The sequence below is a fragment of the Artibeus jamaicensis genome, unplaced genomic scaffold (genome assembly GCF_021234435.1).
Source record: "Artibeus jamaicensis isolate MK-2021 breed Jamaican fruit bat unplaced genomic scaffold, CSHL_Jam_final scaffold_286, whole genome shotgun sequence".
NCBI classification, from domain to species: Eukaryota; Metazoa; Chordata; class Mammalia; order Chiroptera; family Phyllostomidae; genus Artibeus; species Artibeus jamaicensis.
In genome coordinates, this window is record NW_026522034.1 from 6,625,928 (window position 1) to 6,638,882 (window position 12,955).

Below are 12,955 nucleotides of genomic sequence, written 5' to 3' on the forward strand. Positions count from 1 at the left end.
GGTTGAATGTTTCTTTCTTACCTCTGGTGCACACCATTGATTAGAGTCCCAGTTTCCTTCCTATCACTATTGGTTCCCTCTACATTTTCCTTTATTTCACTTTTCATAGCCTTAATTTTTTCATCTAATTTGCACCCAAATTCAACCAACACTGTGAGCATCCTGATCACCTGTGTTTTGAACTGTGCATCTGATAGGTTGGCTATCTCTTTGTCACTTAGTTGTATTTTTTCTGGAGCTTTGATCTCTTCTTTCATTTAGGCCATATATATATTTTTTTGGGGGTGGCGGGGTTCAGCACTCCTGCTATGTATAAGGGGCAGAGCCTTAGTTGTTCACGAGTGCGGGGCAATCTACCTCACGGTGTTGTGACACTGTATGTGGGGAAAGGGGTCAGAGAGGGTACAGTGCCACTTGCTCTGTTCCCTGAGGGTTTTCAGTCACTTCCCCCACTTCCCACAAGCAAAGTGGGTCCTTCTGGTGCTGATTCCCAGGTTGGTTGGCTTGTGTACATTCTAGGACCCTGTGGGTCTCTCTAATGAACTCTCCCGTGAGGCTGGGAGTCTCTCCCGCTGCTGCCTCAACACGCACAGGTGTTTTCAATCGGTGGTTTGAGGCTTTATTTCCCTGCACTGGGGCCGAGGTTTTGAGGTCTGTCTCACTCCCCAGGGGTTCCTCTCGGTTTATCTGCACCTGAATGTGGGACCCCCCAGTCCTCAATCCACCGCCTCACCCAGTCCACCCACTGCTGCCGGGCCACAAGTCCTCTCCACCTGGCCACCCATCTCCGCTCTTCTACTGGTCTGGATGGATGTCTCTTCTTTAATTCCTTGGTTATCGGACTGACATACAATTTGATTTTCTGTCAGTTCTGGTTGGTTTTTGTTTTTAAATTGTTGTTGTCCTTCTTTTGGTTGTGCGAGGAGGCACAGTGTGTCTACCTACACCTCCATCTTGGCTGGAAGTCCTGATCGAAGACTTTTTTAAAAGGGTCTATTAGCTTAAAGTTTGGAAATGGTCTCGATGGCAGGGACAGCAGTTCCCGGCACAGGGCCCTCCTTCCGACCACTCCGAGGGACTGTGGCACACAGGAGTGAAGGGCTCCCAGCCCTGGTTTCTGTTCTACCAATGAGAGACACTAGTGCTTGCTCCGCTTACCTCTCATGGTGGATGTCAGGATCAAAGAAAAAAATGTAGGGGAAAGTCATAGATGTGAGCAGAAGGGACTAGAGATGTCACCTTTTAAATAATCCAGATCAAATAATTCAAAATCTGAGGAGATGCAGACAGAAGACAATATTTTTCTAGCCCTTCAGGTAATTTTATTATTCACCCATAATATATATCCACTGATCTGGTAACACATTTATTAAAAAATATCTGAGGCTTAAAATTTTTTTCATTAAAAAATGGCAGGATACAACCCTGGCTGGTGTAGCTCAGTGGATTGAGTGCGGCCCTATGAACCACATGATCACAATTCGATTCCCAGGCAGGGCACATGCCTGGGTTGCAGGCCAGTTCCTAGCAGGGGACCCACAAGAGGCAACCATACATTGATGTTTCTCTCCTTCTCTCCTTCCCTTCCCCTCTAAAGATAAATAAATAAAATCTTTTAAAAATGGCAGGATACAGCTTAGAACTCGAGCTACTTGGATCTCAATGCAAGCACCTCTCACCCAGCACACAGCTCCCTCGGCCTCAGCCACCCTTCCAAATAACCCACTTATCAGAAATGTGTATGCAGTATATAAAAAATACCAGTGAGACGCAGACCCTCAAAGCTATTTGCTATAAGAAACTATAGACTAAATCTCAAATATCAAAATTCTCGTTCTCTTTGGAAGAGGTCCTCCACTTACCTGAGAGACCCCATGAAATGGGGAAACATGATGCTGTGGTCCAAGGGAAAAGCAAAGGCTCCTGGGAGATGGGGCCAATTTCCTACAGGTGGGAGTGGTGTTCAAACTCCTACAGAAGGAACAACAATGCTATTTTTAGTGTAGTGCTCAGGAAGATTGTACAAGCTATGATTCTATAGCCTAAGTAGGCCAATGAAACCAGAAGTGAGCAAATGGAAGACATGAGAACAAAAATTCCACTGACCAGTTATAGTTACCAGATTTTCCAATTGAAGTTTGATGATGTATGAACATTTGGTACCAGATTTATAGAACACGCAGCACAGTGACTGATTTACAGATGTTCAATAAATACCTATCAATAATTATCTCTGTGGACCCTGAAAAGGAAAATGCCTACTAAGAAAGGCTCCTGGTGGCTAACAAAATTTAAATTTAAAACAAAAAACAAACAAACAAAAAAAAACCCAAAGCCTATCAGCCATTTCTACACAGGGGCCTCTCATATTAGCTGCATTCCGGGGAGAAAAAAACCTGCCCTGAACTGCCTGCCCACACTGTGTTTCTGCTATCTGAACCAGCCCTCATAAAGAGTTCTTCACGTCCCATTTCAACAGTACTACTTGATGCTTTCCCCATCCAGCCAGAGCTATGCAGCTCCAACCAACTGAGCAGTGCCAATCAGACTGTGAGGATGCAGTCCTCATTCGTATGAGGATAGACCAATCAGAAACCAGGGGCAGGGACTAATGTCTATATAAGCCAACTGCCCCCTGGCTCTGGGGGTACGCTGCCTTTCCACCAAAGACTGAATACTGTGTTTCCCTGGCTGAGCTAAAACACCAAAGATGTCCCCCTGGAACACAGCAGAGGCGACCAGCACAGGCCAGAGCTGACTAACATAGCAGAACGAGGCATACTGGCAAAGAGCAGAGCAGACCAGGGAGGAGCAGAGCAGAACTGACCAGCCAGAGAGGGTCTGGCACTAGGGTTGCCTCACAGCCACGACGTTTTGCACTGAATAAAGTTTCCTTTTTCACTGCACCCCAAATTGGGGATTACTGTTGGCTTTAAATTGGTGCCAATAACCACTAATTAACTCTTCAGACTCCGAGATCATGGGCAAGCTTTCAGTAGGCAAGCCTGCGTCGGAAATTTAGCCCCATCTATCCCAGGTTACTTAGCCATAGGAAAGTCATTTTGCCTCTGTGTCTTGGTTTCCCCAATGTGCAGCTGCTCTTCTTCTGTTTGGATCTTCAATACAGCCATTTCCTTTGAGTGAGAGGTGAATAGCAAGGGCGGAACTGGGGGACCAGCATTAATCTCAGAAGTGGGTAAAAATACTAACAATACAAAGAAATGATGTACTGACCCACGCTACAACATAGATGAACCTTGAAAATATTCTCCTACATGAAAGACACCAGCCACAAAGGTCATATTGTATGATTCCATTTACAAGAACTATTCAGCATAAGCAAATCTACAGAGACACAAAGCACATCAGTAGTTGGGGTGGGGAGGCGCTCATGCGAGGGTACAAGGTTTCCTCCTGGGGTGACAAAAACGTTCTAATATTAGATTATGGTGATGGTCGCACAGCCCTGTGAATATACTAAAAGCCATCGAATTGTAAACTTTTAAAAATGGGCGAAGTATGTTATGTGCATTACATTTCATTAAAGCTTTTAAAATACTGCCTAGTGAACTACTGCAAGAGCTGCGACAGTTCAAAGAGTAGACATAAGCCCAGCGCCTGGTAGAGAGTGACACTTGGGAAACAGTAACTCTGATGATGCTCATGCAAGAAAAGGTGAAGCAACACTTAAAAATGTGATCACAGGAACAAAAGGAAGCTAACACCCCTCACCCACAAATACTGCTTTATTCAGAAGCCATCACTGAACAGAGTTTCTAAGCATTGTCAAGGGACCCAACAGTTTCAAAGTCTATGAACAGCCTCAGGTTTGGCTGAAATGTAATGGAACTTGGGAAGCAAAACCATGGCCCAGCCTCCTCTCCTCCTGCACCTCCTTCCTGACAAAGACAAACAAATGAAGCACGGTTTCTGGGTGTGCCCAGGGGTCCTCTGCAATAAAGCCAGAGCTTTCCAAAATCAGTGGCTTCCAAATTCTTCCCAGGACATCACATTTCCTTCTCACTAGGAAGGGAGAATGGGAAGACAAGTTACAGGGACGTAAGAAAAGACAGTCATGGGAACCAGAAAATTCTATTCACAGGAGAAAATAATCAAGATTTCAAAAGTTACCACCGGCCCTTTCTGAAGGTTATTAAGAAAGTAAAGCCTCTTAACTATAATCACCCCTAATTAGCCATCAGCAACTCATGAAATTACTCATGGAACTGAAGACCCTTAAATTCTTGGGTCTCAGCCAGAAGTTGAGATCCACCAGGAAGAAAGCCAACAAGTACAAATTGGAACAGTTAAAACTCCTTTGGATCTGAGGCACGGTCTTGCTTCTGGCAGGTACGTGGGAAGATGGGCTACGACTTGAGAGTCAGATAAAATCTTTGCCACACTCCTGATGATCAGCAATTAATCAATAATTATCTACTCAGTATGTGGTGTCCCCAGGTCCGCTGCAAGGGAATAAGAGGAGGATGAGTCAATGCAGGATCCCTTTTTACAATCTAGCTTAGGTGGGTAAGATTTAGGAACATGCGATCATCTGGGAAAAGGATGGTGTTATCCAGAACAGCACAGGGTAGATGTTGTTACACCGAGGCCCAATGTACTAATGAAGCCAGTTCAAGACAAGGAGAATCACTGTGGAGGGCTGGTGGGGCACCAGCAAGGATGGTGGGACTCAAAATCAGCCCTTAGACTGCGCGGGTTACGAGTGAACAACCAAGAGCAGTGCTGTACGCACCGCAGTCTGAAAGACCTGGGTCTGAGACCAGCACCCCATTTATCACCGGGTGACCTTCGGCAATGAACCCCTTGTCTTTCCATTTCCTCATCTGTAAAACAGGGATACCGTTTGCTACTACCCCATAGGGTTGTTATATTAATAATTATTTATTGAGACTGTATTACCTGGGTGCTACACACACACGCACACACACACACATATATGCATGGTCCCTGCCTTGAAGGAGCTCACAGTCTAGATGCCAGAGGGCCATATACTTTAAATAAACTGAAACATAAATAAAATTGTGGTAAGAACCTTGGGTAAAAAGTCCCAGGTACCTCAGAAAGTGTGCTGGGCAGGGGTCAGAGAAGGTGCCTCTGAGGCAGTGACCTTCACGCTGGGGCTTGAGGGCTGAGCGTCAGCCAGGTGACGGCAATGGAGGCCATGCGGCGAGGTGACAGGAACCTGGCCGTCCAAGGAGAATGTGGGAAGAGCTGACCCCCTATTTACCAGACTGTGGTAAATGAAGGTGGAGGGGGACAAGGGGAAGGGAGGTCTCAGAGATGACTCTCCAGATTTCTGGTGGGTGGAGGTGGCGAAGGGAGGTGCTCCCAGAGCACCTGGTTTTGACAGGAAAGAAAGGGCACCGTTGAGGGGAGAGGGTGTGATGCGAAGCAGTGTTTTCCAAATCAGGCAAGAAGTCAACCAGAAAAACATCTTACGTTACTGAAGGAATTTGAAAACAGATTTACAGCTGCTGCTGATGACCATGAACTTTGTCGTCTGTGCGTGTTTTGCCTTCAGATCTTTGCTGAAAATAGAACGAAGCCATTGTGATGAGCATGTCATTCGAAATATGACATCTTTCATCTCTAGCGCATCCTTTTAAGATTTATATTTTCAATGTATGTTTTATATGCTCACATAATACATTGATGGGTTAAAAACTAACTGAACACACATCGAAGCTGTACACTCAAACATTTTTCACTGGTGGGGTGTGCAACCAAAACAACTGGGAGCCCACGGCTCTAGAAATGGTTTTGACCAGTCTTTTGTCAGATTTGATGAAATCTGACAGAGTGGGTTTTTCCCGTCACGTGGTTGTCCCAGGGGCGTCTGCACCAGCACTGCAGTCTCCTCGGTGGTCCCTGGGCCCCCGTGATTAGTACTGTGTTAAATCGGCTCTGCGTTTCAAACTGCCGGCCACGACCCACTAGTCTTTCACAAAATCAATTCCGTGGGTCATGACCTGCACTTTTTAAAATAAAATAGAAAAGAGATAAAAAGAAGAGAGAACTCCAGTGTTTACCACACACAGTAAAGGGAGGTATTTCTCACCCCGGCTCAGTCAGGAAGGTTAAGAGCCCCCTGCTTTGGAACCCAGAGACAGTGGAAGATTCTATGGCCAAGATAAAAAAAAAAATTGTGAAGATAGGCAAAGCCATTTTGTCCAAGCCCCTGAAAAGTGGCACCAGGAGAATTTTTGATGAGATGGGGAAGAAAGACCCATCGTAGGTTCTGGAGCAGGGAGGGACCTGACAAAAGCGAGGTTTCCCAAAGACCCGCTTGGCCACAGAGCACAGTGTACGGCTGTGTAAACGCGCGATCTGTGGCGCCCAGTTGCCTTCTGGGGTTTGCTTCTGCTGATTTACAACCTTTCTTGACAGTGAACAAAACGTCTAACAATCCAGTTTCTGTTCCAGCACATGCTCCCTGCGGGTGGAAGCCCCACCTTCCTTCCTCTGCACAAAGATCTGCAGGAAGGCTGACAAGTCCCCCGATTTGGTTCAGGCCAAAGTCACAGTCCCCACACATGGGGTGCAAGTGGCAGGAAGCTTCAAGGCTCACCATGGTGGGGACAGAGAGAGGGGCCACAGCAGATCTAACCCAGGGCAAGGAATGGCTCCCCAACCCCAGAAGGTGCCACTGTGCCCTGGGCAATGCATTGCTCTGCTGCTCCCACCCACAGCCCACCTCCGAGGGTCCCTCCTGCCCCTTCTCCAAGGCCTCACCAGAACTCCTGGAAGACCCCCCTGATTTTAGGCCACACTTTGAAAGAGAAAGATGTACTGGGCTCCCCACATCTGGGTTCCTCCCCACTGGCAGCCACACCCCCACTGCAGGGCGAGTTCTGCCTCCCGCCCTCCCACACTCAGGACTCTCCCCCTGGAAACCCCACAGTGTAAAGCAACCGCCCAGGCTAACAAAAGCCTAGTCCCCGGGAGAGACAGTGACTCGCCAGCACAAGAATGAGGACCAAAGATCTCAGGAAGACCCCAAATCAGCACCCAGTATCACATGGTGAGCCTGAGACTCAGAACCTGCCCGTTGCTCTGTGAAAGCCACCTGTGAGGGTCCTGATCCTACATCCCGGCCCGGCCGGTGTTCACCATGATCACCAACGCGTTTTCTCTCGCCCTTCTGCCATCATCACGAACGTTCATCTCTGAGGCCCACTGTTGGCAGCGCCCCCTATTGACGATCCAGCTGTCTATGTACAGAGAACCAGATGGCAGCTCCCTACATCAGTGTGTCTGTCTCACCCACTCTTGTGTTCCAGCACCAGAGAAGTGGAAGAAGAGTCAGTTACTAAGCACCAGACATGGGACATAAGTTATGTTACTTAATCCTCCCAGCAAAACTGAGGCCACACCGTGGGCCGAGGGCAGGGTGGGGACGAACACAGACCACCAACACTGGGGCTGGCCTTCTCTTCACTCTCCTAGACGCACTGCCTCCCACCTGGTGGAGGACCTTGCACAGCTGGACACTCAGTAAATAAGCGAATGGCTGGGTGAACGAATGAGTAAGCAGGACTGGCTCTACCTCACCGATGTGCTAGGAGACGAAACATTTCGGGAATGACTATTTATTGCATCATGAACATGACCTAGAGCAAAGTACAGCCAAGGTAAGCAATATTATAACCTATTATTTTGATAATAACAAGGAAACTGAGGACACTAGCGAACATCTATTGAGTGATTACTGTGTGTCAGATAGAATCAAAGTGCTTTATACATATAACTCATTTTGTTCTCACACCCCTGATGTAGTCACCATTGGGAAATGGAGACACAGAGCAGTTAACGAACTTTTCCAAAGTCACCCAGCTGGCAGGTGGCAGAGTCGGCTCTCAAACCCAGGCAGCCAGAGCCCAGAGTTTATGCACTTAACCCTCATTCGACAGTGTCTTCTGCCCCACACAAACGGGGCTGGCTTAAAAGATCTCAACACGGGTTGCTGGTGCAGGTCTTTTCCCAGGTATCATCTTCGGGGACTGAATGCGTGAAGTCCTGCGGTCACAACACAGCAGAGTGGCCCATGGCCCCTGCAGGCTGGCACCGCCCTCCTGAGGTCCTTGAGTGTGTGTATGTGGGGCAGTCCGGTCACCAGCTAATGAGCTCACAGTGCCTACCGGCTTAGGCTTCGTGCAAGACACTTGATATGACGAGGGGGGTGTGAGGTGGGGGGGTACTGCCCTCCCTCCTCCTTGAGGAGTCTACACATGTATTGACTGAGGCAGAACAATAATTTTTTTTCAATACACAAATGAATATTTCTTTGACAATGACAAATTACCTCAGACTGTGTGCCCAGTGGCTGGCACAGGCAAAAAGGAGCCCCCACACCCAGGGCAGTAGGTAGCGCAGCAGACTTTGTGGTGAGCACACCCTTACTCTTGCTATACGCTGGGCACTGCACCACAGACTTCACGTACCATCTCATCTAATCGCATAGAGATCCCACGAGGTAGATAACTCTGCTGCCCCAGGTTACAGAGGGGAAAACTGAGACGCAGAAGGGTTAGTGGATTTCCCACAGCCCACAGCTAGTAATCGGGCACGCTGGTGGCCTCAAAGCCAGGCAGCGTGACTCCGGGGTCCACCCTCTGAACCCTGCACTGGATGCCTCTGGGTTGGGGATCCTCCATGGACCAGACAGGCTTGAAGGATTAGGAGAATGTGAGTTGGCATCTCAGGCACAGGGAAGTCATAGGTGGCTGAAGGATGACGTTTGGGGGAAAATGAAGGCTTCTGGAACCTTCCAAAGAAAACGAGGGACTCATGCATTTTGTGAATAAACAAACACTCCGGTGGAGAGAGAGCACATTGTGAATGAATGACAAGGGGTAGGGGACCAGGGAGTCTAGTCTCTTGGTCTAGAGCCAAGCCCAGTGAGCCAAAGGGGAGGTGGAGAGGAGCAGGCTGGGCAGTGGAAATCAGGGAGAGGCTGTCCACGCTGTCCTGAGGTGGTAGGCAGTGGAGGAGGTGCATTCACAGCGTCTTCTGCACCCCTCAGCTGCAAAGACGCAGGGCGTCTTGGAGAAAGAACTTTGGCTGGAGAAAGGAGAAGGCTGCCAAGAAGGGCAGGCAAGAAAGCAAGAGGCAGAAAAAGAGGTGCTCTTGTGTCTTGGAGGTATGCCCCACTTATAATGGGAGCATTATCCAGAGCAGGAAGAACGGAGGCAGGGGCACCCTTTAAATAGCCTTCCTAAACAATGTGGCGGGCGACGTGCCAGTCCACAGTGGAGACACAGAAGCTCAGAAGCTTAAAACAGGGTCTAGAAGCTTAAAAGAAAAGGGAACATCTTCTCTTTTAACAGACACCAAGCATGCTGGACGGGGAGCTTCTCACGGCCAGGGCTACGTTTTTCTCACCTTTATATCTTTACCCGCCTGGGCCTGGTGCAGATGGCCACGTGATGAAAGTCTGATGAATTAACAGGTGAACAGATGAATGCAGGGATGACTAAGGATGTTAGCATGTCTCTAACAGACTTTAACTTCCTGGAAAGCAGGCTCCACGTCTGGTTACACTCTGGCTGCTATTGCTGATGCTCACTGAATGTCCACAGCCTGCCCTAGGACCGGGGAAGGCGGGCCAACACACCTCAATGTGTGTTGTTGCCTCCAGAGAGGGCCCAACCCTCCGGGACCCCTCCCGTGGCCATCGCCACTCTCCACAGCTCTTTCAGGGAATCCCAGCCCCGCCAGGAGGGCACTGGGAAAGCTGACCTTGTGGCCTCAGGCTGGTCACATTTCCAGCCTCTTCCTACTGGGCCAGAGGCAGCCAGAGGAATGTTCTCCTGGTGCTCCCTCTGCTCCGGGTCTTTGCGGAGCCCCACGCAGAGCCCACCCTGTTTCCTAGTCACATTCACACCCAGCCACCGAATTCCTTCCTTCCCACGGAACCTCTGCACCACAGACTGTTTTGTTTGCCCACAGCAGCAGGACAACCTACAGAGTATGAATTAGGAGGAAGTGTTGAGAAGACTGTTAAAACTCCCAGGATACTTTCAAGTTCGCCCCCTTACAGTGGGTTGTGTTACTTATTAAAGCAAGCACCTGACTTCTCCTTTCTTACCTGGAGAAATTAGGTAATCAGCCTAGATTAGTTCAGGACTTCAACACAAATTGCACCCTTTTCATGGTCATTAACACTGATGGAATTTGTATTTGCTTTCGGTCCTAAAAAAATATTTCCCAGGTAACTAAGCAAACCTTCAAGGGCAGAAGAATCAGGCAGGAGACATATTTAAAATAAATGAGCCAGTTGCTCCGGCTTCTGCACAGTTGCTTTTTCCACTTCAGGCGACAGGATCCTGCAGATCCACGGGAGAAACCCACTGAGTGGGAGCCCTTCCTCTACCCCACATACTACTCAGTCATTGGTTCACAGCACTTGATAAACCTGGTTGAGTTTCTTTACTTCTGTGTAAGTCTGATGTGGAGAACTCCAACTGAGCAATTGTGTATCGTTATGATTTATGCTCATCCTTCCTTCCCGTGACGTGGGATTACAAAAGGGGAAAGACTCCTTGAAGATTAATTTTGTATGCTCCTGCTGCCCAGAGTAGCAGCTGGGGCGCCGTAGGTGTTTGGTGATGACAGACAGCTGACTGACGTTCAGTCTCACGTGGAGGGCCTTCTCTTCAAGGCGTGAGTGCGCTGTGCTTCCAAGGTGCTGCTACCCAGCCCGGGATCTGAACAGACACTCTCCTCTTCTGTGCTAACTGCTCACTGTTTCTGAAATTCACACCAGTGAAGTCACCCTCTGTGCCACTCTAACGCACACAAATGAACAACTGCGACGCGAGGCTGGCCACTCTGCCTCGGAATCAAAGCCCCAGGGACACACTCCCGCCTTCCTCCCCTCTCAGACACAACCTCTCCCCAGCATCCTCTGCCAAAAGCGGTTCGTAATTCCCGGTTACAGTTATCAAAGGAAACAAAAGCAGACAGCCACAGTGCGGGAACTACAGAGTTTCCGACATGCCACCAAGGCTTCTCCAAGAGATCCATCTTATTCTGAAACCCTGTATACCCTACAGCCACCTGGTGAGAGGCAGGCGGCTGTAGCACTAAAGGCGGCTTTGGCTCAGACCAAGCTACCCTCCGTCCTGGGCTTCCTTCTCTTTCCTCTGACACAAGGCCCAGGTGCTGCCACCTACAGATGGCTTCCTGGCAGTCTGACAAGCACCTGGGTACAGGTACCCACACAAGCGCACACACACAAAAACACACCTGTATGCTGGGGAAGGAGGGTGTTCCAAGTGCACTTAGACTGAAAGAACAAACTCTCAGAAAGTACCACATTCATCTGCAACATAGATCGAGGGGAGATGCTTCAGGGCTGGGTGGAACACTGCAATGTGAAATTGTTTTAGGGGTAAGTCTGTCTATAAAATTATACGTTTACAGAGGAAAATTTAAAACTATGGAAAAATATAAGGAGAAAAGATAGAATTACTCGTAATCTCACAATCTGGATTATCCACTGTGAAACTCTTTGGTGTTCTTCCTTCTGGCCTTTATTCTATGCAGAATGCTGACACATATTTTCTGCATGTTTTCCACATATTTCTACATAAACAAAATCATCTATACAGTTTTGCATTCTGTTATGTTAAAGCATGACCTTCTCACTAGTAATCTTCAGAAATCTTTTTAATCACTGCGTAACAATGGTTCATCCTATGGAAGCCAGGTAACATGTCTAGCTAAGTTCCCTAACTGTTGGACTCTGTGATGAACATTTTTGTATAAAATTCCTTTTCTGCTATGCTGCTTAGTTCCTTGTGATGGATTCTTAAAAATAGAATCACTAAGCCAAAAGTTATGACTATTTAAGATCCTTCATACACACGGCCTATTTTCAAAGAGTAACTCCACCTAAAATCCCACAGGTAGTAAGTAGATGGAATAGACATAGTTGCCAAGTGTTAGCATTATATAATCTTTCCTAAATTGGTAATTAGTTAGGATACTGCAACAAACCATCCCAGCATTTCAATGCCTTAATACAACAAAAAGCCGTTTGCTCAATGCACTGTCTCATGTGGGCAGGCAGGGCAGCCGTTCTGCTCCGCACAGTCACACAGAAATCCAGGAGCCCGGGCTCCTTCCTCCAGCAGCCCCCGCACTGCCTTAGGCCTCAGAAACCCTGACTATTTTTTTCCCACCCAGTGAACAAACAGGGGAAAAGAGAAATTGTGGCAGGTCGAACTAGCAGCTCCGTAAAGGCAGCTGACGCCACCACCCCTCATGCTCTATTACGCAGCTTAGTCAGGGAGCCCCACGCACCACGTGAAAGCAGGCGATGCGCCCGGCCCGCCTTCCCAGGAGGGAGGCTTCTGTGGGCTCCCCTGGCACCCGACGGGCATGCAATTCATGTGTTTGTTGCAACAGGCAAAACCAAAGAGAGGACCTCATTTTAATACGTACTCTTTTGACCTTTAGTAAAGTGGAATAGATTTTCATTTTTATTAGCCACGTATACTGTCTCTTTCTGCAATGTCTTTACCAACGTTTCTGCAGTGCTAACAACGCTCTGAACTGAACTCTAAGAGCTCTTTCTGACCTGAAGGGTGGTAGCCCTTAGCTTGTCAGTGACCCCTTTTAAGTTAGATTTTTGCCTTTTAATTTTGTTTATAATTTTTACGTCAATAAATATTTATTTTATGTCTTTGAATCAATCCATTACATCCTTTGTGACTTTTCAGATTAATATCTTATCAAGGAATCACAAAGCACAAAAAAAAAAAACTGGGAGATTCTAGCCCAACTCCCAAACTCCATCATTTTGAATTCATGATTTACAGATGAATACATTGATACACAAGGAAATAAAATGACTGGTGCAAGGTTTTCAGTTAGTTGTAGACAAAGCTGGGGTTGGAGATTTAAAACACATATTAAGTGCACCATACAT

The 12,955-nt window shown here is 47.7% G+C and overlaps 1 protein-coding gene across 2 annotated transcripts in view; it reads right to left on the bottom strand.

The window, feature by feature from the left end:
• Positions 1–12,955, bottom strand: part of THSD4 (thrombospondin type 1 domain containing 4) — a 585,083-nt gene that overhangs the window by 557,009 nt on the left and 15,119 nt on the right. For both annotated transcript variants that reach the window (XM_037137274.2, XM_053656867.1), the window contains one exon: positions 1,863–1,971. In XM_037137274.2, coding sequence (XP_036993169.2) covers positions 1,863–1,891 — 29 coding nt within the window. In that variant the 5' untranslated portion in view covers positions 1,892–1,971. The remainder of the gene's footprint in view (positions 1–1,862; positions 1,972–12,955) is intronic.